This window comes from Ochotona princeps, chromosome 15 (assembly GCF_030435755.1).
Source record: "Ochotona princeps isolate mOchPri1 chromosome 15, mOchPri1.hap1, whole genome shotgun sequence".
Lineage (NCBI taxonomy): Eukaryota > Metazoa > Chordata > Mammalia > Lagomorpha > Ochotonidae > Ochotona > Ochotona princeps.
This window is the reverse complement of record NC_080846.1, coordinates 34344017-34370355: the sequence shown is the minus strand read 5'-3', so window position 1 is coordinate 34370355 and position 26339 is coordinate 34344017. Positions and strand designations below refer to the sequence as shown.

The 26339-nt window shown below is 39.2% G+C and overlaps 1 protein-coding gene across 4 annotated transcripts in view; it reads left to right on the top strand.

Annotated features, from left to right (window-relative positions):
* The window catches only part of PPFIA2 (PTPRF interacting protein alpha 2), a 393655-nt gene that overhangs the window by 310388 nt on the left and 56928 nt on the right, over positions 1 to 26339 (top strand). For 3 of the 4 annotated variants that reach the window (XM_058673335.1, XM_058673332.1, XM_058673334.1), the window contains 6 exons: positions 6903 to 7038; positions 9326 to 9546; positions 11708 to 11945; positions 14952 to 14981; positions 18396 to 18526; positions 20640 to 20794. In XM_058673335.1, the coding sequence (XP_058529318.1) occupies positions 6903 to 7038; positions 9326 to 9546; positions 11708 to 11945; positions 14952 to 14981; positions 18396 to 18526; positions 20640 to 20794 (911 nt within the window). The remainder of the gene's footprint in view (positions 1 to 6902; positions 7039 to 9325; positions 9547 to 11707; positions 11946 to 14951; positions 14982 to 18395; positions 18527 to 20639; positions 20795 to 26339) is intronic. The other variant, XM_058673333.1, reaches the window with a different exon arrangement.

Genomic DNA, 26339 nt, shown 5'->3' with positions numbered 1-26339 from the left:
GGTTCTATTCTGAGCCCTGACCTCCATTGGAACCAATGAGTATTGCAGCTCTTACCACCTCTGCCCATCACACACTCACCTCTCACCTAAACCAGTGGGAGGTGTGCTGGTTGGGTGCTGTGTTCCCCACTGGCACAGGCCATTTCACCTTGGCATTTGGTGTTTTGTACTGTTTTTATCACAACCAAACCTGGCCAGGCCCCCACACAGTTCCAGCGCTCGGATTTTCCAGTGGATGACGTGAACTGACTCAGCCTGGTCTGCCCCCAACCCGAGCCAAATGTATGCCAGTGGGTCACTTTCCAAAGCCTCTTCTGGGTTGGTTACCTCCATGCTTCCTGCGTTTATTTGTAGGGTCAGTGTCCTGTCAGAGGAACTGTTCAGATTCCTCCATCAGACCCTTTCCTGGTGTCAAGCTTCACGCATACCACCAGGTCCTTCAGCCAGCACTGCTCTTCAACCCATTCTGGTTCCTGCTGTTGAGTTTCAGCCCAGCCACGGCTCGTCCATACCCACATATAGCTTATACATGCCTCAGTTGGGGTTGAAACCTAGCCGAGTCCGTCCCACATCTACCCTGGTCCTCCGGAGCACCAAACTGTGTTGCGGTCTAACCTGGCATGGTGCATCAAGTCCGAATTCATATTTGTGCCAAGGGATTACAACTGTGACCCAACCAGAACTCAGCCCGCTTCTAGTTCCTGCGCCCCTTAGTGGTAAGCTCCACCCAGCCAAGGCCTCCCCCAAGCTCCCCAACCAGGCCTGTTCCCAGCCAGTGTTAAGTATGCCAGAGGTTGCTCTGGGTCAGCCCAGCGCACCCCATAGACTATCATGCCTCCTGCATAGACTCCACCGGCCCTTCTAAACCATCCAGTGGGGTCAGAGTTTGCACGGGGATTGGTCCACACATACCTGACACATTCTAACCCCGAGTATGGTTCTCAAATGCCAGACAATGTCATAGTCTTGCCTTCTGTGACCCCTCTGCTGATCCCTCATCCTATCAGGTAATGGGGTATCCTGCTGGACAAGCCCGGAATTTTGCCTTTTGAGTGAACTGGTGTTGGCAATCTGCACTATAAAGTGACTACAGGTTCTTCAGAGGAAGATTTACTGCCATTGAGAATCTTAAGGACTAAAACACATTCTCAGAGAGCTGTGGGTTCAGCATGGAACGACTCATGTAGCATATCAAAGAAACCAAATTCCAGAATTTCCTGGCGGGTGGCCAGCAGGCGCAGCCTGGCACCAAATGGCGCACTGGCCACCCACGAGCCGCTCACCCCATGTACGTACGTACATGGTGGTAAGCCTGGCTGTGCTAGGCTGGAATCGTGGCGGGGAACCCGAGCCCTCCGGGCAGCATGGCCGCCCGGGGGTCAAGCCACTCGGGCCCCCGCCTGGATCCTGCTAGCTCTTCCCCCGCTCCAGCCGCATGGTGCGCTGAGGAGTTCCAGATCCGCTTCTCAGAGTCCTGGGACAACCCTCCCTCTCCCAAAAGAGGGCCATCAAACCAGGATTCCGGCAATCTGGAAACCGCGCGGTAGCTCCTCCCCCACTCCAGCCGCATGGCGCGCTGAGGAGGTCCAGATCTGCTTCTCAGAGTCCTGGGACAACCCCCCCCCCCAATCCCAAAAGAGGGCCATCAAACCAGGATTCCGGCAAATCAGGAAGCTGAACAGGTATCTTTTTTAAGGGGCATAGACAGAAAGTGAAAAAGAGCTCTCATCCATTATTCCATTTCTCAAATGCCCACGATGGCTGGAACTGGGTCAATCAACCTCAAATGTCTACACTCGTAAAACCAGTTTCACTTTCAAATAAGAACTCCATAATGCAGATACTAAAGCTATAAACTGCTTGTTATAGTCTGCATTTAATTATGTAAGTGAAAGTGTATAAAGAAGTTCTTAAATGAAGTAATTGAATTGTGCATATGTAAGTTTCAGTTCATTCCAAGTGGCAACAGGCCTTTCCTCCCATGAGTGCAATGCACAAACTTTATTCTGTACACATATTCAGTGCAGAAGCATGCTGGAATGCATCCAAAGGGTAAGTGACAGAAGAAATGTTGATTATAGTCATTTGGTATTTGTTAAATATTCGTTTAAAGTAGTATGTTAAAGCAGATGAAATGTTTGAGGTATTTGTTAAAGTACTTAAAGATGAAAGAAAAAATACACATGTAGATAAAACATTCAAATAAATTTAGCTACATCTGTATACTTTGATTTGTTACCTCACCTTAAAAGTAGCATCAGTTGCTTCAAGAAGGTTTTTATTTTCTTTCTCATTTCTGTAGCAATACATAGGTCATTCTGTAGCATGTTATTATAACTTCCTGTTGCTGTAAATTTTCTGTCTTCCATCCTGTTGTAGACTTGGTTTAATGGCTTTGTTTTTAAAGCGATGTATAGTAGCTGTGTAATAGAGACTATGATAACCAGTTGTGACGGCACAGTGCAGCATGCATCTCTACTTGCAAGTCAGAGAGGGACTCCCAATGAAATTGTTAAGTATATATTGACATGGGCCCAGCACAGTGGCCTAGTGGCTAAAGTCCTTGCCTTGAACACACCAGGATCCCATATGGGTGCCGGTTCTAATCCTGGCGGCTCCACTTCCCATCTAGCTTCCTGCTTGTGGCCTGGGAAAGCAGTGGAGGACGGGCCAAAGCCATGGGTCCCTACACCCATGTGGGAGACCTGGAGGAAGTTCCTGGCTCCTGGCTTTGGATCGGTGCAGCACTGGCCATTGAAGCAGCATGGGAAGTGGACCATCAAATGGAAAATCTTCCTCTCTGTCTCTCCTCCTCTCTGTATATCTGACTTTACAATAAAAATAAATAAATCTTTACACACACACACACACACACACACAATGAGATGCTGGACGCTGCCATTGTTCATACCTGCAATGTCAGGATACACTGAAATGAGAGAATGATGTGCTTATGAATGAAGAACTAAGCATTGAGATAGTAGAATGCAAGACAGTGAGGGAAGTAGACTTGTGGAGGTTGGAGAGCAGGAGGATATCCCAGAGCCTATGGAACAGTATCATAAAATTATAATAATTTAAAAATTAAAAAAGAAAAACAACAGACAATTAAATGATTCTTTACTCAGAAAAATAGCGTGGTTAATAATTCACATATAATTGTCTTTTGTGATTAAAACCTTTATTTGAAGCTGTTAAGAGACTGCACAGAGCCAGCATTGTGACATAGTAGGCTGAGCGTCTGCCTGTGATGATAGTGTCCATCAAGGCAGGAGTTCAAGTCCCAGATGTTCCACATTTTACCCAACTTCCCGCTAACATTCATATAAAAGCAACAGAAAATGGCACAAGTACTTGGGTCCCAGGACTCATATGGGAGACTCAAAAGAAGCTCCCAGCTGTGTGGCCTAGCCCACCCTGGCAGCTGCAGCCATTTAGAAAGTGAACTAATAAATGGAAGAATCTCTATTTCTGTTTCCATCTCTGTCGTCCCATCTGTATAATTCTGCCTTTAAAAATAAAAATAGAGACCCTATAAGGATTCACACATTTAATCATAGGCAACACAGTATTATCAGCGGTCTGACACCTTTGATTGCCACAGGCTTTGGAAAGAAGTCCAATTTATTTGTGTCTATGAGATGTGAGATTGGAGCAATTTTCAAAACATAAATTCCTAGGGAATTAATATTCTTAGTAGAAACATATCTTAAAAAGATAAGTGTGATATGTTTTCTCTAATTTGTGATAAATAATGTAGAATGCAAGGAAAAGTAACAGGAGTAAAATTAACAGTTTGAAATTTGGTTGTTACATATAGTTCTTTTCCTATGCTGTTGAGGAATACTAGTTTTCTACTTACTTGTAGAATTATTTGTTTAGTGCAGTATTAAACGTGTGATTATTAAGTAAACTGAAAGCACATCATTTCAAAGATTAAAAAGAAGAAAGGAAAGAGAAGGGAGGAGGAAGCTTGGGAGAGAAGGGAGGATAGAGTGGGCAGTATCTCTATACTTCTAAATATATAGATGTGAAATACATGAATTTTGTTCACCTTACGTAAATGAAAAAAATCTTAAAAAAAGAAGTGCTATCTAAAGGCCCACCACTGCATTGAATTAACATCACAACCTAACATAAGCCTACAGTGAAGTCATCAGAACCCCCATCCAACACAATCATTGCTTTGTGCAACATACCGTAGCAACAAGACTAAACTAAAAATAACACAATGCATATTCCTAGGTTTGGGACAATAATTATAACATGCTTGATTTTAAAATTCATAGGATGGACATACATAAACTATGTTGGATATTTACTCATACAGAAAGTATATTTGTAGGGTTTTTATGTTTTTTAAAATTTATTTTTAATATTGTTTATGCAGTTGAGAGGGCTTTTTTCCCATGTCAATTTCCAGTTAGAGTCTGCAGGGTCAGGGTGTGGAGGAAAATGGGTGGGACAAATGTTACATTTTTTTTCTCTTCTGTCCACTGTGAGGGAGGGGGAAGAGAGCACTCCTCGCTGTCAAACTACATCAGCACCCAGGCAATGGGGACATGCCTTTGGTGATGACTTAGAGGCTCCAATGTGGGGAGGAATGTTGCAGAGTGTTACTCGAGTTGTTTTGATAGGTCTGGGATAGCATCAGCTTCTTTGCACCAGGATTGAGAACATGCTTCCAAGGTCTAATACTTGGCCAACTACGTTTGTGCATCCACAGGGCCAGGAACATGTTGCAAAGCTTAGGCAGGAGAATGCTCCAACCTGTTCTGCTTTCCATTCTCTGACAAGCCAGTGGATGTCCTCTGCTAGCCTAAATGAGCTAGCAATCATGTTCCCCATGTACATCTGGACATGTTGTCCACTACACAGGCATCATCAACTTAAGAGGCCCAGTCCCAATACAGGCATTCCAGGGTCAGACCACATGTATTATGATTTTCTATGTGACCAGAGTTTGAGTCCAATGGCCTAATTGTAGAGTCCCCCCAAGAAACTTGGCCTGGGATGGCCTCAGACTTGACTCTTGTGTATGCCTTCCAGTGCATGGTCAGCTTCAGTCCATCACCTGCACCAGTCAATGCAGATACCAGTGCATGCAGCTGCCTGGTCAACTCAGCGCTTAGACCCATCTCTCAGGAGAACTCACCAGTGCTGCAGTCTAGCCTAGCTCAGCTCGCTACAGACCTATTCCTCACATACACCAGTGAGTGCCACAGCCTAAAGGGGCAATACCCAGAAACCCCCACCAGGCTTACTCCCAGCTCTGGGTTTTGCACCTCCCAGAATTTGTTGTGACCCAGCCTGGCTAGAGCTACATTTCATCCAGCTCTCATGCACACCCATAGTTGCTGTTACTTAGCTCAGCCTGACCTGCTCCCAAGTCCAAACCACGGGTATGCCTGTGGATACTGCTGCCTTAAACAGGTTGACCCTCTCCTAGCTCTGGTTGTGATGTGCATCAGCAGGACTGTAGCCCACACTTCTCCTACCAGACCCACTTGGAGACCTGGATCTTAAACTTGCCGGATGGAATTGCAATCTCACCTGACATGACTCACATCCAGCACTTGCCAGCAGGTGCTGCTGCCTGGTCTCTCTGACCCACACATATTAGGAATGTGCCAGCAGGTGCAGCAGCCTCACCAAGCATGGCTCACTCCCAGACCAACTTGCTCACGATCCCAACTCTCATGCTCTACAATGGAAGCAGTGGCCTAGCAAGGGAGTCCCCACAACTACCCGATATGGCCCACTCCAAGCCACTGGTCTTGTGGGTGCCAGCGGGTGCTATGGCCCACTCTGAAATGACCTACCCCAAGTCTTAGCATTTGCTGGCAAGTACTACATCCTGACTCAGGCTGGCCCACCCCAAGTTGCAATTCTTGATGGTGGATGCAACAGCCTAGCCTAGCCTTGCTTACCCCCAGCGCTTATGTGAACTGGCAAATGTTGCGATCCATTCCAGCCTGGCCTGCACCCCATCCTGACTCTTGCTCTTGCCAGTGAATGCTGTGGACTGGCACACTCAGCCTTCCCCTCAAAACCGCCTCAGACATATGCCAAGAGGTGCTGCAGCCCAACCAGAACTGGCCTACTCCCAATCCCTGCACTCACACTCACCAGTGGGATCTGTGGCTTAGCAGGAGAGTTCCTCACATTCTTCTACCAGTTCTGCTCTATTCTCGCTCCCACTTTGCTCTCAATTAAACTACAGAGTTTGTGTTTCTTCCATCTGGAGCATGTACTATCTCACCACTATATCTCCAATGCCACTGTCTGCTGTCTGCCCCTTACATCTGAAAGCAGTGATGATCAAATGTGTTTCAAGTGCATTCCAAAAGTAGAAAAATGTACTTCATCTTAAAGAATAGACCTGAGGGCCTGGCACGGTAGCCTAGTGGCTAAGGTCCTCACTTTGTATGCACCCTGGGATCTCTTATGGGCACTAGTTTGTATCCTGGCTGCTGCACTTCCCTTCCAACTCCCTGCTTGTGGCCTGGGAAAGCAGTAGAGAATGGTCCAGAGGCTTGGGACCCTGCACCCACATGGGAGATCCAGAAGATGCTCCTGGCTTCTGGCTTCAGAAATGGCTCGGCTCTGGCTTTTGTGGCCACTTGAGGAGTAAACCAGTGGATGGAAGATCTTTCTTTCTCCCCCTCTCTCTGTAAATCTGCCTTTACAATAAAAATAAATAAATACACATTTTAAAATAATAGAGCTGAGATAGGTAGGAACCTCTGACTAAAGTCTCTGAGCAGACCACAAAAATCATGAGAATGGACCATATTTTTTCTTAATTTGTAATTCCTTGAGAGCTTATGCTTTATCTCTAGTTAAGCAGGATATAATATTTTCTGGTTTGTTGAATCTTACATATGTTTCCTTTTTTCCAGAACTCATCTAGACACCTCCACTGAGTTGCGGTATTCAGTTGGATCCCTGGTGGACAACCAGTCTGATTACAGAACAACTAAAGTAATAAGAAGACCAAGGAGAGGCCGCATGGGTGTGCGCAGAGATGAGCCAAAGGTTATTAATATTTTTATTGACAGTTTAAATTAAGTAGGCTGAATTAACACAGAGATTTTGAAGTGAGAGCAATTTTATTGGGCTCAAGGAATATGACATATTTTTAAAGGTATAATTAACATAAATCAATTGTTATGTGCTGAAATTTTGGTTAATCATTTCCCATGTATTTAGACATGCAACATTACAAAGTGGACACTAAATAAATGCTGACAGAATACAAAGGTTGATGCTCAGAAAGATTAAATGTTCAAAATCACAGGAGTGATCTAGTGAGGAAGTCAGAACTTGAATGTGGTTTCATGTACTGTGCTTTACCTGTATGCTATTTCCAGATAAAAGGATTTTTTTATTTCCTTAGGCTGTTAAGGAATATTATGACTTATTAATTCAACCTAATTAACTATTCTAAAGTTGCCACTTTAAAAACATCTTGACAGATATACCTAAATTATCCAGTGTTTACAGAACTATTGATTATTTGCAGTGCTAACTTTTCATCTAATCAAAACCTTAAAATTTATAGCTATCCTTGGTAGATAATGCAGTTGTATTTTATAGCCAAAAAGATAGTTCCTTTGTACCTTAAATTCTCTCAACTATTTTTATATATGAAAATTATCTAACCCATCCCATCTTGTGTGCAGACTCTTGACACCTTTGGTTTTAACTAGCAACAGTATGTTATGTGTAAAAAAGTCCATCAGAGTAGAAATTCAATGACTCTTGAATCAATAAGTAAATAAACAGAAGTTGTATCAAGTTCTTTACATGTTCCCATTATGATGTGGCAAATGTATTAATGCTTCTCAGCCGCCAAACAATATGTAACACATGTCTTACATCATGTCTTCAGTCTTTAAATTGACTTTGGAAGATATCACGTGCTCCTATATATACTGCATTTGACCTGAATAAAAGAAGGACCAGCTTTTCTTAAAAACAAAACAAAACAAAACAAACAAACCAAAAAAAAAAAAAAAAACCAGAAATCTCTAGTACCTCTTACTTATGCTCACAACTTGAAAACATACTGGTCTGTTAGTTAAAACTCATAATCAGATCTAGAATTTATTTTTAAGAAAAGAAATGGCCATGTTATCAGGCTTAAATAACCAAGGAAAATGTTCAAGTGGCCAATGTAGCAATGATGGAATTAAGTACCTGCAATGTTTCCTTCAAATCTATGTAAATGAAGAATTGAGGAAGAATTCTTATATAGTCTATAGCATAATAGTACCCATGCTCTTAGCTTTTAGTAAGAAAAATGTAGGTGTAGCCTGCACCATGATGTAGTAGGCTAAGCTTCCACCTCCAGTGCCAGCATCCCACATGGACACTGGACCCAGTCCTGGCTGTTCTACTTCTGATCCAGTTCCCTGCTTATGGCTTGGAAAGCAGCAGAGAATAGCCCAAGTGCGTGGGTCTTTGCACCTATGTGGGAGACCCAGAAGAAGCTCCTGGCTCCTGGCTTTAGATCATCGCAGCTCCAGCTGTTACAACTATTTGGGGAATGAACCAGCAGATACATCACTCTTTCTGTCTTTCTTCTCTATAAAATTTGCCTTTCAAATACAGATTAAATAAGTCTTTCTTTTAAAAAAAGGAAAATGTAGTTAAGACTGATTAGCATAAAATTCAAAAGTTTGAGTTTTAGAGATTGTTGTATTTGATAAGGGAAAATTTGCAAGCGTCAATACTTTGTTACCTTGAAATTGATTGAACCAAAAATCAAAAACAAGTTTATTACCTTGTCCAATTAAATATATTAACAGTGGGAGTTGACACCAAAGCACAGCAAGCTAATCCTCCCCTGCAGAGCTGGCATCTTACATTAGAGTTGGCGCCTGTTGCGAATGCTCCACGTCTGATCCAGCTCCCTGATTATTGCCTTGGAAGGCAGCAGAAGATGACCTCAGGCCATGGGAGACCCAGAAGAAGCTCCTGGCTTCTAGCTTCAGACCAGCCTAGCTCTAGTCATTGTGGCCATTTGGGGAGTAAACCAGTGAATGGAAGATCTCCCTCTCTCTCCCCCTTCCTTTTCTTCTTTCTATGTAACTCTGTCTTCCAAACTGTAATAAAAATATTAACTGGTTTCCCAGTTAGTATGCAGCATATTCAAGATGTCAAGGAACCATTTTGGCAAACCAATAAAATTATAGTGTTAATAATGTTCTATTTCTGCCAGGATAACTATGTAAACATGTGAGCTTTGTGTTGTTTCTCAGATTAGTGCTTTAAACATGTGTGATATGATAAACATTGAGCATTTTCATTTACCATTCAGGTAAAGTCTCTGGGGGATCATGAGTGGAATAGAACGCAGCAAATTGCAGTAATAAGCAGCCACCCTTTTGAGAGTGACACTGAAATGTCTGATATTGATGATGACGACAGAGACACAATTTTTAGCTCAATGGATCTTCTCTCTCCAAGTGGTCATTCTGATGCTCAGACCCTTGCCATGATGCTTCAGGAACAATTGGATGCAATTAACAAAGAGATCAGGTGAGTCTAGCTAGTGCTGATAGTGTACAAAGATGAAAATACCTTGATGATAAAACTGTAATTCTCAGCACTGTCTTCATCCAGGAGATTGTTAGATCCACAAGAATCTCAGACTTTAGATCTGACCCATGTGACACATCCCATGCATCTCTGCAAGACGTCCATGACTGTCTATATCCTGTAAAAGCTGGAACAACCTTTGCAAGGAACATATCTGAAATATATATAAATACACAATATTTGTGTTAATAGGAAATAATACGTTAAGTATAAAATTAACATGTCTTATTGGAATAGGAAACTAATGGGGTTCTACGACTATATCTTTCAAATTCATTTCACATAATTATAAAAGCAATGCACAGTATGAAAACAGTGCATTCATTTCCTTTAGAAGACTAAATGTTACTATCTCCACTATCACTTTTTCAGGAACTCTTTAACGAGATTGCAGCTTTTATAATACCTAGAAATGTGCCATTTATTAAAATTATTCTGATTTATTTGTTAATTACGTGAGAAACACAGAGAGACGTCCCATTTGCTAGTTTGTTTCACCATGGCCACAACAACCAGGCAAGAGAGAGCCAGGGAAGACCCAGAAGCCAGGAAGTCAGTTGGCGTTTCCGTTATGATTAGCAGGGATCCAACTACTTGTGCCATCACCTCTTGTTTTCTGGGACCCTGGAACTGGGAGCAGAGCCAGGACCCGAACAGAGGTGCTTTAATAGGAGACGAGAAAGGCAAAGAGCTATCTACACTATTATGTCTGGGTTTGACTAGCTTTCTTATTACATAGAAAGCAATCAAGACATTTTTATTAATATCAATAGAAAAACATAGAAAATGACTTATAGTTGTACAGCTTCTTATGATTTTCCTCTAACAATTGAGTTACTAAATTGGCTTAAAATCAAGTATGGGGGCAGACGTTGGGTGTTATGTTGCAAACATGGGTTAGGGAACCTGTGTCCTACTCAAGTCACAATTCCTGAGTTGGATGCATGGTCCCTGCTTGTGACTCTAGCATCCTGCTAATGTAGACGCTAAGTATCAGTAGTGATGTCGCAAGTAAGTCCCTTCTGTCCTTGTGAGAGACTGGACTGACTTCCTGGTTCCTGGTTCTGGCATTACAGACATCAAGAAATAAAAATAAGTAAATAAACTTGTAAAACAAAAATAAATATCTAGGTACATGTCATTGTGATTTCTGCTGTCACCAACAATATCAATACACACCCACAATAACAACTGATTTCACAGACTCTTATTCTGTTCAGGATAACAGTCTTGACCTTGAATAATTAAGGTTATCATTTAGTACAATATATCATCTCTAAGAATTTTTCGCTTTTTTTAAGATGTATCTTTATATATATTTGAATGGCAGAAATAGAAGCAAAGACTGAGAGAGCTGATCTTCCATATATTAATTCATCCCACAAATGGACACGATGCCCAGAGCTCGGCCAGTCCAAGACCTGGAGCCTGGAGTTTCTTCCAGGTCTTCCAGTTGAGTAAAGGGGTCCAAGGACTTGGTTCATCTTGTTCTGCTTTTTTCCAGACTAATTGCAGCTGGATTGAAAGTGGAACAGCTGGAATGTAATAGGGATATTGGTATTACATGTGGTGGCTTTGCCTGCTCCATCACAACATTAGCCCCAGATTTTTTAAAGCAAGATATTAAATGCTTACATATTTATTTGTTTGTTTTATTTCAAGTCAAGAGAGACAAAGAAAGAGAAAGATAAGGAAGAGAGAGTGACCACTCACTGAGGAGCCTATAAATTAAACCTTTTACCTAAGTATGATGCAAGGTACAATAATTTCATGACGACTTACCTTTCAAAAAGTATTTTTACAGTGGATTGTAAACTCAAATGCAAAATTAGGATTAACAGTACTCATCAACCAGACTGTCAAGTTTTATAATGGTTTTGGTTGATGGTAACATGGAAAGAAGATTAAATCAAAAGTGGGCAGGAATTATTATCGTTTGGCAAGAAGACTTTCAAATTTCAGCTCAGAGTTGCCAGAAATGTATTGAAAGTTATTGAAAATTTATATAAAAGGGTTACAGGGTAGAATATATTGATTTTATGAATTCCAGTTACTATTTGTAGCAGTATATGATGTATCAAAATTAAACTGTGTCTCTCAGGCTAATTCAAGAAGAAAAAGAATCTACAGAATTGCGTGCTGAGGAAATTGAGAATCGCGTGGCCAGTGTGAGCCTGGAAGGCCTGAACTTAGCAAGAGTCCACCCAGGTACCTCCATCACTGCCTCTGTGACAGCTTCCTCGCTGGCCAGTTCATCTCCCCCCAGCGGACACTCAACACCAAAGCTCACCCCGCGAAGTCCTGCCCGGGAAATGGATCGGATGGGAGTCATGACACTGGTACGGTGATCTGTCCAGAGAATCAGTGAATTCACACAAAGTTAGTTGGGGTTCCTTCTAGCCTCAGGATTTTTTGTGGTTTTCTTTTATTCTTTCTTCCTTCCATTTTTCTTCTTTCCTTCCGTCCTTCTGCCCTTCCTTACCTAATCCTATGCGTTGAGTACAATTTTCAATTCCATTATGAGGTGAGGAAATGGTAACCCACATGGGTACTGTAACTTTATCAAGGACACATGGTAAGTGAATGGAAGAGCAAGGACCTCAATATTACAGTAATAATTTAAATGAGAACCCATTGCATACATTGCAAATTACATTTACTAAAACAACTACAATTATGTATTATACTATTTTTCAACACCATGACCAAAATGTGTGATTTAACCATAAATTTCATAAGAACCATAAAAAAGCAAAAGCAGCAATTTGTTAACTTGGTTTTCAAATCTTTGTAATTATCTTAGTGTTAATCTTTTACTTCTTTATTTCATTTATCTTTATAGTCAGGATTTTAAAAAGTTTGAGCCTAAATGGAAAGTGCCTCCATGCAAAACTTAGAGAAATTCAGAGGGTTTATATTGAAAATTAAGGATAACCTCTGATTGATTGATTGGGCCGATTATTGAATGCCATGGTGCTTGTTTATGTCATTCTCATAAACTCTGATTGTGAGAGAATCATCTTCTTCAGAGCAGAACTCACCGGGCGTGGGCAGCACAAATAAATATGCTATGTTCAACACATGTAATAAAAGAAGCTCAATTTTTCTTCACACAAACTCGGAAACATGTACTATCTGTTGTTTTTTCATTATATGGATATATGTTATGATGACAGCAATGCTAAGAATTAGAAAACTCTAAAATGTAATTACATAAACTTCCATATTTTGAAATGAAGCAGTTAATTTTAAAGTTAGCTATCTTAATAATAATAGACAAACTAAGAATAAAACCACCTAGGCAAAGACTAAAATACAAATAGGTCATTATATACTATTCAAACCTAGTACAACAGAGAATAATTAATGATACATGTATAATGCTGGTGATCAGAAGACTGGAACTACTTTAAAACCACAAGCTCCTAAGTCCATCCACCTGCCTTTAAACATACACATACATGTAAATAAACAAGCTTAAATCATTGTCTAAACACTACTGTTAGATATTTCAAAACAATGTATAATCTGGTAACTAAACTTTAAAATCATAATAATTAAAGTTAGTTCATATAACTATTCATGCACATGTGTATATGTACCAGTACCAAATACGTATATAGTATACATGTATATACTTATATATACATATATATACTTATATGTATATAATATATGTATATAGTACTATTTGAAGTTTTCAGTAAAGCCTGTGTGGAAAAACAAGCAAACAAACAAGAAAAAAATCGAACAGGTGAAACTTAGCCATTCAGCCCTCTATTTTATGCTCATTTTAAGATTTGATGTCATAAATGTTTTTAAAATTGAAAACAAAAACAGTGGCCTATCAGAACAGTGACTAGCTAGTCCGGACCATGCCATCCAGATAGGACACAAACTTTTATTCAGTGCACTAGGAGAAAAGAAACACTTAGCAAAGATTCTGAGCCTCATGGTGATGTACCTATTTCAGAAACTGAGAAACTACCTTTCTGGTTTTATTAACATCAATGCATGTTGCATCACGTTATTTACAAACTTGTTACATTAACTATTGTAGGTTTCTTAGGCAGAAGAACACAATGTAGTCTGCAGTCCACACAGGAACACTTCAGTTATTTCTAAAATGCTATTGTTTCTCTACATTTTTACAACATTGTGTCTTGCCCTTTTAGGTATTTTTATATTAGTCTCATAACCTTTAATGGAATTATTCTTTCCCTAGCAATAAAATGGTTTAATTATAATCATTTAGATGTGTATGGAAAAAATGCAGTAAAAACATCCACTTTCTTGAGTAGTTAGTCATCCATACGAAGATCATAAAGTAACATTATTACACTGTAATTAGAATATTTAAGTAACATTTACAGCATTTCCTAAAGGGTAAAGAAATGATTCAGGTGTTCAATACCTAATTCAGCCAAGCCAGAAATGAAATCGAGAAACTTCTTAGCACATGTAAGACTCCATCTCGCAAATTATTTTATAATGAAAGACAGGTGGATTTTCTTTAATTGTAAAATATATATATATATATATATGAAGGAAAATAGGTTTATTGGACATAATTCATATTGAAAAATTCAGAAAGTGATTTGAAATTTTATGAATAGAATGCTAAAAACAGAAAACACTGTATTTATATTGTGCAATGATTTGAAACATTGAAATCTTATAATAGATAATATTATATTTACTTTTATTTGGCAATGAATCCCAAAAGTATAAATAGTGTACTGGCAACATCTAGGTAGACTAAAAAATGGGATAAAAGTAACACCTTTCCCACTAAAAATGACTATTTAAAAAATTCTGTTAAGGAACACTGGCAAGGCAGTAGCACCAGGGGAACACTGCAGAGGGCAGAGCTTTTATTGGAGTGAGGAAGTTTGAGATCCCCAGGAACAGCTTCCCTGCCAAGGACTACCTAAGGCTCTGCATGGGGAAGCAAAGGGTAGCATTTATAAACCCCATGTGTGTGCGTTGTATCTTCATTCCTGAATTGTCGTGGGAAGATGTAGTACCACACTTACGCTGGCAGTCTCTGCCTGGATTCATTCCAGGTAACTCACTCTGTGCTGTAAGTGCCTAGGGTTCATGTCTCAAATTTAACACATGTGCAGGTGGCCCAGTCACAGAGACACACATGGCACCAGGTTGTCTGAGTGGCTTCTTGTGTAAGGTAATTCTCAGCAGGCATGCTCTCATTTCCTTACTTAGGAAAGACAGAATGAAGTAAAAAAGTGAGCTGAGTTGTAGATACTATTTAAACTTTTAACATGGCCAAAGGAAAGTCATTAATTAGTTCTGTTTTATGTTGCTTTTATTATTGCCAATCACAGCCAAGTGATCTAAGGAAACACCGGAGAAAGGTACAGTAAATAACTTTTATAATCAATACTAGTTGAATGTTTTTTTTCCCGTCAAAAGTTTAAAATGATATTTCTCTAGTTGAAGTATCTTGATACAAAGTAGAAATGCTAAAAAATATTTGGCTACTGAATGTTTAAGTGCAAATAATTTTGAATGATTTCTGGGGTAATAACTAGATTAAGTGGGTTAAATATTCTGATTCATTCACTGAATATTTGATTTATAGATGGTAGAATTAAGCATGTTAAAGACATTTTTGGTTGTTTTCACAAGCTAGTTTTCAAGTCTTCGGGGTATATATATTCTCAGTAGTGTGACTGCTGGATCATACAGTAGTTTTGCTTTTTTAAAGGAATTTTCTTACTCTTACATAATGGTTGTAGTAATTCACACTCCCTTCCACAGTGTGTAAGAGTTCTGTTTCCTACATGTCTAACTCTAACCCCTAAATATATGCAATATTAATGGAAAATTTAATGCATGGCGGGTATGGGGTGGGTAGGGAAAGCTAGTTTTACTGTTAATTAAGTGTAGTGAGAGAACACTCTGGGGACAGTTGTGGAAGGAAGATCAGTCTGTAACTCCATGTTCTCTAGAGGCGAGTGCCTTAGGGAAGCATCAGGCTGGATGAGAGAAAAAGACAAATAATGCAGATAAAAGCTTATAGCTTTTAGCCAGAAAGTTTTCTTTCAGTTGGCTGGGGCAAAAGAATGCCTCCATATCACTGATTAGGATAGTCTCAGCAGGCTAGGGAAGTTAATTTCGAGCAGGGATCCAAGCTGATGGCTTTGCATATATAAAAGGTTGACTTTCAGGAGAGTAGTCTACAATTACCTAGGAGGCGGCTGTTAGCCTGCAAAAAGCAGTTTCTCTAGATGCCAGAGTATCAAGAACACCAAAAGATGCTGATTGCCTAGTTAAAACACTGCTTTCTATGCAGAATGAAAGAGTAAACATGGACGGAGAAAACAGTGGGTTCTGGTCTTGATCTACAAATGACACATTGTTAGATAACGGAGGCAGAGACCTAGAGATGGAAAAGGTAACACATTGAACCCACTCTCTAGAGCTGTACACTGCTGCTCTGTGCTCACACTATATAAAAGAAGTTCATGAGAAAAGCTTTGGATTTGGAAATGGACATAAACATAAAGCTCTCTAGAGCTTAAATACATTCTGTGCTCAAGACTATGGTTCCAACCACTCCTAGAAGCCAATAACATTTTTATTTTTATTTGGTGAAGTGAATTCCTATTAGCTTGAGGACTTAACCTGATGGAATTTTCTCCTTCTGAACTATTACATGTCTGTATTATAGTATGTTCTTAGCACTAGCAGTCGGTTCTCAACTTTCACATTTACCCGGTGCAATGTTATGATTGGTTCTTAACACCAATTTATAAAGATTAGAAAGAAATTTTGAAATCTAAAAAAAAAACCCAGTAAACTGTAAAATGTTTAGCGAAAACAAAAAGTATGTAAATTTCTTTTTTTTATATATATGTCATATTTTACTTTGAATTTTGAAATTTAAAGAAAATCTTTTTTGTAAGTTTATGAATATAAAGAGAACAGACAATATATCTCATAGAAACAATTCCAAGCAGACAAATGTATGACCCTCTTATGGGAACAGCTATGCAAAATTGTTTTTTTTTCTCTATTCATTTATTCATTAATTACATTGTATTACATGACACAATTTCATAGGTACTGGGCTTGGCAGCGTGGCCTAGTGGCTAAAAATATGTAAATTTCTATACAGAAATGCAGTGTCTTGATATTCAGAGAGGAAACAGGTGGGGCAAGAAAGGCCTTGAGAAATGGGATACAAACTAAAGGTTTTTGTGTGTTACTGTAAGAAATTACCTATAGAATTCACTTATACTGCAAAAGAACAACTAAATGTTATGAGTTGCTTTTTATTCATGAATATGTTTAATATTCAAATAGAAAATAATCAGCCCACCCATTGAGGTTTCAAGAAAAATTAAAAGTTTATGTCCATTTCCAAATCCAAAGCTTTTCTCATGAACTTCTTTTATATAGTGTGAGCACAGAGCAGCAGTGTACATACGTTTGAAGAGCAATGTTGAGAAGAGGGTATAGTTTGTTGCAGTGCAAAAAGTATTTTATGAAGTGTTTCAGGAGTGAAATGATGGAAACAAAACTGATTATGCTTAGAAGAAACAACCATAGAAAAGATTCATGTGAAACCATGAAACTATTAAAATATCAGTACACATTTGAAAGAGTTTAATTAGAAGAGGGTTATTGTAGCTCAGTGGAGTAAGCCCTTACTTGGGATGCTTGCATCCCATGTCAGATATATGGAGACCAAGTTACACCTTCCAAGCTAATTCCCTGCTAATGTGCTTGGAAGACAGTAGATAATGGCCCAGTGCTTGGGATCCTGCCACAAACTCGGCCAATCTAGATGAAATCCCTGGCTTCTTGATTAGAGTGACACAGCTGTGGCTGTGTGGGCAGTCAGGGAGTGAAACAGTGAGTGAAGGAACTTATTCTCTCTTGCTCCATCTCCTGGTGCACTGTGCCAGTACAAAGCCAAGAAAGACTCATATGAAGATGTTTACCAAAGCTATCATCATAGGTAATTAGCAAAGATGACAGAAGTCGTGACAATTTTATTAAGTTCCCCATTTATAGGATATCCTTACTTTTGATACAGAAATTTATGCATAATAGGTTTACATGAAAGGAAACAAGACTTTTTCTGAGAACACAACTTTAAAACTTTAATTTTAGCTATACTAGAAATTTTTTCCAACATAAATTTCAAAAGAATATACCTTTAGGTATGTCTTCCACTATCTTGATCTCTGTGTCACAATAGCTTTTACATAGCTGCGAATATTGACCTATTGTGTTTGTTAAGGCAAACAGTATTTTTGTTTACTGCTTTTTAATTGTGGTCTATTCACTTATAAAAAAGCAATTTGTAAAATCAGAGAGCAAGAGATAGAGAGAGACCTTCCATCCACTGGCTCATTCTCAGATGACTGCAAACACAGAAGGCTGAGCCAGGTTGAAGCTAAAAGCCAAGAAGCTCACTCAGGTCTTCCCTGTGTGCAGAAGAACCACAAAGTCTGGTCAGTTTCCACTGTTTTTGGGAGGCCACTAGCAGGGAGCAGGATCAGAAATAAACAGCTGGAGTCAACATCTTGTCTTGACTTGCTATGATTTATTCCAGTAAAGTCTTAACTCTTAAATAACACAAAAGCACTCTCTCTAGAACTGTGAATTTGTATTTGTAATATGTCAGTTCCAACTTTTCCATGTACCTGTTTTTTGTATCAAAATTATTCAAATGAACTTTATCGAATGATTCTTTGTGTGTGTTTTACTTCAAATGTAAAAATAATTCACTTGAATGTGTTGCCTTTTGTGTCTAGATTGCAGTGGTGGAAGAAGATGGTCGGGAGGACAAAGCAACAATTAAATGTGAAACTTCTCCGCCGCCGACACCTAGAGCCATCAGGATGACTCATACCCTCCCTTCTTCCCACCACAATGATGCCCGGAGGTAAGTGTGCCTGGGCACACCGCACAGTGCAAGCTCTCCTTCCAAAAATAATCCCATTTCCAGTGTTAGAGAATCCATGACTTAAAGTTTTATATAAGGTATTTTATCTGAGTCAGAATTCTCCATCAAGGCATTGTTTTTTTTTAATCTCTTCATTACCAGTTTTTGAAATAATCAAATTCCCTGTTATCTTCGTGGTCTTGTTACTGGCTAGGATATATGTAAGAACAGTTCTTCTGGGTTTTGAATTTCCTGTTCTTTAATTCCAAATTTTTTGGTTTTGAATTTCCTGAATTACATGAGAAGGAAGATTGGCTAGGAATAATTCCAAAAACCAAAGGGACTCTAGGATAAGACTATAAATTTGGATTACAATGCTAAGAGTAATTTAGGGCTGTCAGGTCCATGGGTGTGTCTCTGTTACTTTCAACAGACAACTAGCAGCATGTCCCTTTTGAATGCTGTTAATATTAACATTAATAACTCTTCAGAAAAAAACACTAGAAAGGAAAAAAAATCTCATTGACCAAGATATATAGTTAAGTTTAGCTGGGGAAATAACTCATTTGTCATATTGCATCTTCACACACTCTTACGTATGTGGCTGAAAAATTACAAACAGATCTGTAAAATAATGATAAAATGTATCCAAGTGTACCATTTACTTCTTAAACTAATGTCTTGTTACTTTGGCCATTGTTGATAGAACTAAATATAGTGACTCAGTGTGTGTCACTATGTGTGAAATGTGTGTGTGTATCACTATGATGGACAATTTATTTTTTGCTTCTATACCCCTCCCAGATTTTAGAGTAAATGTATTAGGCTCCAAAACTGAGATATATTAAGGAGAACTGAAGAAAAAATCCAAAAAATCCATGGGCTAAAGTAACGGCTTCACATTTTTAATTAGTTGTGCTAACATTTCTTACTATGGGTCCTGATGTTTCTGATTAGGAAAAAGAAACTCTGAGAAAGAAACAGATGTTAGGAGTGGCTGTGCTATTAGCACACAAACAGTGAATTTCAACAAGGCTGTTACAATGGGGCATAAATAGTTGCTCTCAAACCTGATCGTGTCACTGCCCTTTATGCTACTGTGCCAGCTCCAGGTGCAATAAGTGTCTCTCCTTGGACTTACCAGGCTGAAAAGAACACACATGCAAATGAGGAGCCTTCTGCCCACTTACACCTGCATCCTGGCAGTGGGTGTGGATCTCGGCACGCCCATGTGATCCCCTCCCAGAACGGTATAAATACTTGTTGCCCACTCCCTGCTGAGCTGAGTCTTCTCCATGTCCTGGTCCAACACCACATGCTACGCAGGATAGCTGCACGCTTACTTCCCCTCCACCACGCTATCCTGTCTTCAATAAAAGATTTTCCTGTTTTTAACTGGTTACCTCTTTGCCTTTTTAGAACCCTAAAAGTCCTAAGCATAACAATAGGTAATGATCAGGGGAAAGAAAGAGAGTTAACATGCAGTAATTAAATTACCCTGTTTTGATAGATTAGTTTTTATTATTAAACACAGGGCCTGGCACCATAGCCTAGTGGCTAGAGTTCCTGTCTTGCAAGCACTGTGATCCCATATGGGCACCGGTTTATATTCCAGCCACTCTACTTCCCATCCAACTCCATGACATTGGCCTGGGAAAGCAGTAAAGCATGACCCAAAGCCTTGGGACCCAGACCTGCACAGTATACCCAGAAAGAGCTCCTGGCTTCAGATCAGCTCAATTCTGGCTGTTGTGGTCACTTGGGGAGTGAACCGGCAGACAAAAGATATTTCTCTCTGTCTCTTCTTCTCTCTGTAAATCTGACTTTTCAGTAAAAATAAATAAATTTTTTAAAAGTTTTTACTAAATACAGTATAATGTGGGCGGCATTAGGCAAACAAAGACATTTTTCTGTTGAACATGTCAATCTCGAAAGCCCTGGGACCGAGTAAACTCTGCTCCATAAGCTCCAAAGGAAATTTGTGAAGAAAGACATAAATGACATTCAGTGTGTATCTGCTCTTCTTCTGAATGTTTACAAAGCAAACAACTGTTGTGTGCTTTGAGGCTGTTGCAGTGAAAACAAGCATGTTTTCCCCTCTTGTATTTTGCAGTAGCATATCAGCCTCTCTTGAGCCAGAGAACCTTGGGCTTGGAAGTGCCACCAGCAGCCAGGACTCTCTTCACAAAGCTCCCAAAAAGAAAGGAATCAAGTCTTCAATAGGGCGTTTGTTTGGTAAAAAAGAGAAAGCTCGTCTTGGGCAGCTCCGTAAGTACGCAAGTGCTCAACCTGCTTCTCATTTCAGTTCCCCTTGAGTACCCGTCTTCCGTTTCTGCCAGTCCACTTCTTACCTGTTTTGCAGAAAAAGTTTCCTACCTTGACTTCATGAACCGAATTTAGTCACATAGTGCTTAAATATGATACAGTGAAAGAATATCGCAGAAATTTCCCTTCCCTTATTTGTATGGTAACAGTGACAGCTAGAATTTACTGAATAACATTTCTGTGACAGGCCGAATTGCCCATAAGGCAAGTGTTACTACTATCGTGCTTATTTTGTCAGTAAGTATACAATGTCTTAATAATTCTCAAAACTGAGTTATTCTTTCTGATGCCAATGAGTTAATATCAGTTTAAGACCACTAGGTGTATTGCAAACACGTATATAAAAGCTTAAGTGTGATTTTAAACTTTCTTGTTGAAAGTTGAAAAGTGTACCAAAAAAATCCAAAGAATTGATATATGTATAGCATAATGCCCAAAGGATCGAATTTTTACTGTTGTTTAAAGCTGTTATGGCTTTTTTTGGACTTCACATTTTTGGGAAAAGAATCCCTTAGGCTATTAAAAAAAAAGTTAGCTAAGCAAAGAAGAGAGCAACTGATTCTTTTACATGGAAAAAGGGAAAGATTATTTTAAAATTTCTTTTCATTAGAGCCTTACCAAAATTGTCATTTCTACTATATTAAAATTCCACTTGCAGTAGTCTAGCTAGCTAATTATTCTTAAGTATTTATTTTATGGAATTGTGATTCATACTCCAACATATATTTACTCTTAAATTATATATTTACTTTTCTTTAAAAATAATTGCCCATTTGCTTGAACTTTTACATTTTTATTTTGTACGTAACTTTGGTTCGAGATAACTAAATTTTTTAATTTTGCAAATATGCTGTCAAAATGAATGCATCTAAGAATTTAAAGTCTGTAAACATATGACCATCTAAAAACCTAGCTCTTATTACCTATTTTCAATGACTGCATCTCTTCAGGTCAGAAGAAATGAAAATGAAAGTAACTACAATTACATCCTCATTAATTCAACCAAAATCCGAAACCAACAATAGTTATATATGATCGCATGATCACATTGTAGAACTGGGAAGATATTGGAACTCTGAATAACTTTGTCATTTCATAGAATAAGGGTGGAGTATAAAGCAGAATTAGAGACAGAGAGAGAATATGTTCCACCTGCTGGTTCACTTCCCAAAGGAAAGAAGAAAAAAAAAAAAAAAAAACCAGGGCCAGGCCAGGCCAGGCCAAAGGCAGGAGCCTAGATTTCCTTTCTGGCCTCCCACAACAGGTGGCAGGGGCACAAACACTTGGGCCATATTCTGCTGCTTTGCTAGAATGTCACCAGGGAGCTGGATTAGAAGTGTAACAGCCAACTCAAACTGGTATCCATATGGGATGTCAAGGTTATAACTGATGATTTAATATAGCCTGATGTACCACAGTACTAGCCTCTGAACTTTTCAGACTTGGGCATTATGACTGAATGCTTCTGATTTATGCATCGGAATGCACTAAGGAAATTGATCAACAGGTCATGATTTTAATATTTCCATCTGGAAAATTTAAATACACAGGAATACTGCTATTATTTTTTTCTCTGTCAGTGAAAATAAAAATAAAAGAAAGAATGGCACGAAAAACAATATGATAGAGAGAATAGAGCCAAATAAACAAAAATGAAAATTTGGATGCTATCTTAACTTTATATCTCCAGTTGAAGAGCTTGGCTCATCAGGACAGAGAAATTAAGAACCTGGTGCAGTCAGTGCTACCTGCCTTCAAATTAACTGATAGTGAAAACTATAGATTAAACCATTTAAGCACGTCTTTGTCTCTATCCACATGGTGAAAAACAAAGGAAAAGTTCATAGTAATGCCCATATGAAAATATTTGGAAAGAAGATGTTGTTTGTCTTATATAATAATTTAAAAAGTAAAGATAATAATATAATCCTCAGGTATGACAGATTGGTCAGAGTGACTTATGAAGTACCACTGACCAGGTGCTGTCAGAGCAATGCAGTAAGATCATAATACACAATTATATTTATGACAGTGTGAATTTAAGGCTGAAGCAGCATATCTGAAAGCTAAGTTCACTGCCATCAACTCATGCAGGAGACCTAGACTGAGTTCCAGGCTCTTGGCTTCTATCAAACCTACTTATGCAATTATGAGCATTTCAAGAGTGAAATACTATACTGTTTCTCTGTTTCTTCTCTGCCCTTCAAATAAAGTACAGCGGCCGGTATAGTGGCCTAGTAGATAAAGCTGCTACCTGTAAAGCCAACATTACAAAGGATGCTCGTTTGCATCCCGGATGCTCTGTTTTCAGTGCAGCTCTTTCCCAATGGCCTGGGAAATACAACGGAAGATGGCTGTAGTATGTGGGCCCCTCCGCCCGTGTGGGAGATCTGCTTGAAGCTACTGGCTTCTGATTCTGACCTGGTTCTCCCCTGGCTGTTGTGGCATTCTGGGAAGTGAAATAGGAGGTGGAAGGTCTTTCTCTCTCTCTTTCTCTCTCTCTTTCTCTCTCTCTTTCTCTCTCTCTCTCTCTCTCTCTCTCTCTCTCTCTCTCTCTCTCCCCCCTTTCTTCTTCCCTCCACCTCCCTTCCTCCCTCTCCTTCTCTTTCTGCCTCTGCTTCTTTCTCTGTAGCTCTTTCAAATCAAACTTTAAAAAAAATCCAAGAAAATGCAAATAAATAGATGAGAAATGGCTAAAGTACTTGTTTCCAGAGAAATATTCAGTTTAGTGTCATGGATAAGATGTAAACATACATACCTCTACATTTAAAGTAAAATTTCATTATGTCTCTGGCATAGAAAAGAACCATCTGCCACGTTATCAGTCGTTTCAGGACTACCATATACGGTGCTTCTGACCACTAAGTCAACATGTGACAGAAATAACTGAAATCCCAACTAGTTGATTTTTAATTTTATCAGAGAGTATTAACCTATTTAAAAAAATCACAACAAAAAATAAGTTATGGTAAAAATTGCCAAGTCAGACTAAATCCCTTTGTTTCTCTTACAACACTGCTCAGTAACAGATCAGCAAAGGCAATGGCACAGCGTGACTTCTGACCTGTACCGTGGGAAGGACACTGGGTGACAGAACAATGAGCTGGAATAGCTCGTTGTGTGTAGTGCTGCTGAGCGGAGTACTGCTGCTGTAGATCAGGATGCCGAATGGCATGGCGAACATTCTGCCACTCGTTTACATTCCCAATCACTTGGATGTGAATGTGTCAGCAGTGGGAATACCAATTCAATGGATTACTGCTCTGGACTAGAATTACAAATGAGAAAATTACTATTACTCCTAAAGACCATCTCAAATAAAATTATGTATGTGTCTGAAATAAGGATCAAAATTATTCTGCTCTAAAAGAGGAGTCTGGGAATTTTTCAAATGTTTAAAAATGTATTTAAGAGGCAGAGACGCAGAAAGAAATAGAATGACTAACAAAGAACCCTTCTATCCCCATCCAGTGGCTCACTGCCCAAATGTCCACAACAGCCAGCATTGGGCCATTCTGAAAACAAGAGCCAGGGCAGTCCTGGTCTTCCACATGGATGGCAGAAGTCGATTGGTTGAGCCATAATGCTGCTACGCCATCAGGAGGCTGCAGTGAGAACCAAAGACTCAAAACAAGCTTCGGTCTCTCTCAGTCAAATCCCAAAACATAGGGCTTTTTATAAGATTTGTTTGTTTATTTGCTTTTTTTCTGTTAGCAAAGTGAGAGAGAAATTTTCCATCTACTGGTTCCATCTCCAAATGACCACAACCACCTGGCCAGATTGCAGTCAGCAAACTGCATGCTGGTCTCCCACGTGGGTGCCAGGAACTGAAGTGCCCGGGTTTTCTTTGGCTGTTTTCCTTTAAGCTTTGAAACAGGCTGCATGGGAAGCAGAATTGCTGCAGCCTGGCTCAGTGTTCCAATAAAGATCCTGGAGTTGCATGCAGTAGCTTAAACTACTGCAACACAATGTCACTCCTTGAAATATCTAAAATAGCCTATCTGTCACAAGTGGACGTCACTTGCAAAATGCTCCTTGAGCTTTGTTTTTCTTCTATAATTTCTATTTTTCAAAAACATGTGTATTGCTATTAAAATAGTAGATTCACGGAGAAAATTTAAATTATGATATAAATGCCTGATTTATATAAAAAGCCTGATTCGTCCAACCATCTTTTGGTAGAAAATATTTCATCATTTATTGAATAGCTCTGCTTCATCAATCTATGTCCCCAGATGAACTGATCAAGTGTTTTCTTTTTTTTAAGATTTATATATTTTTATTGGAAAGTAGTCAGATATACAGAGAGGAGGAGAGACAAAGAGGAAGATCTTCCATCCTATGATTCACTCCCCAAGTGACCACAACGGCCAGTGCTGCACCAATCTGAAGCCAGGAGCCAGGAACTTCTTCCAGGTCTCCCAGTCAGGTTCAGAGTCCCAAGGCTTTGGGCCATCGACTGCTTTCCCAGGCCATAAGCAGGGAGCTGGATAGGAAGAGGAGCTGCCAGGATTAGAACCGGCGCCCATTTGGGATCCTGGGGCGTTCAAGGCGAGGACTTTAGCCGCTAGGCTACCTTGCTGGGCCCAATCAAGTGTTTTCAAATTTTTAAGTGAATCATTCATTTTCATTTCCACAGACCATTTTACTGTTACTTGTAGAGTATGGAAAATAAGTTATAGTTATACAGTAAGACAAATATAGAGAAAGAAATTTTTAAAAATTCATTTCACATAATGAAAAATTGCAAGTTAGAAAATGTTACCCAGAAGTACTTCACCAACTAGTTGATGAATTTCCCAATGTTAACAACAATGAAAACTTTTCATAATTAAAAAAAAACTTTCTAGCAGTAATTATACATGCACACAGTAAAATAAAATTTTAGTCCAAAACCCCATTGCTGGATCAGGTATAGATAGCAATCAATGTTAGATAGCAATAGAAAGTAATAGGAACTTAAAATTATCCAGCTCAACAAAAGACTGTAGAATTATCTTATTTTAATCACTGTTTCAAAACTAGGAGTGTCCAGTATTATACATTATTTGCTAAATTACATCTTCTGAGTCATTACAACTTAATTTGCTTCTTGTACTTTGGTAAAATATTTCATCCTGATAGTTGAGTAAAAAGAAACAATGCCTGTTTTAAGTTTACAAGTGTTGTAAGTACGGTACTGTCTATTGTAACAGGAGAAGTATAAGAGTTGATTTTACTAGTTTTCATTTACTCTTACATAAGTGAATTTGGGGGGATATCCTTGTAAATATTCATATTAGCTTATATCTTCCTGATCTTAACTGGAATCTAAATTTGCACTATTAAAACTACATTTTTGGGACCTGCGCAGTAGCTTGGTGGCTAAAGTCCTCACCCTGCACCTGCCAGGATCCCATATAGATGCAGTTTTTATCCCAGCTGCTCCACTTCCCATCCAGCTCCCTGCTTGTACCCTGGGAAAGCAGTCAAGGATGGCGCAAACCCT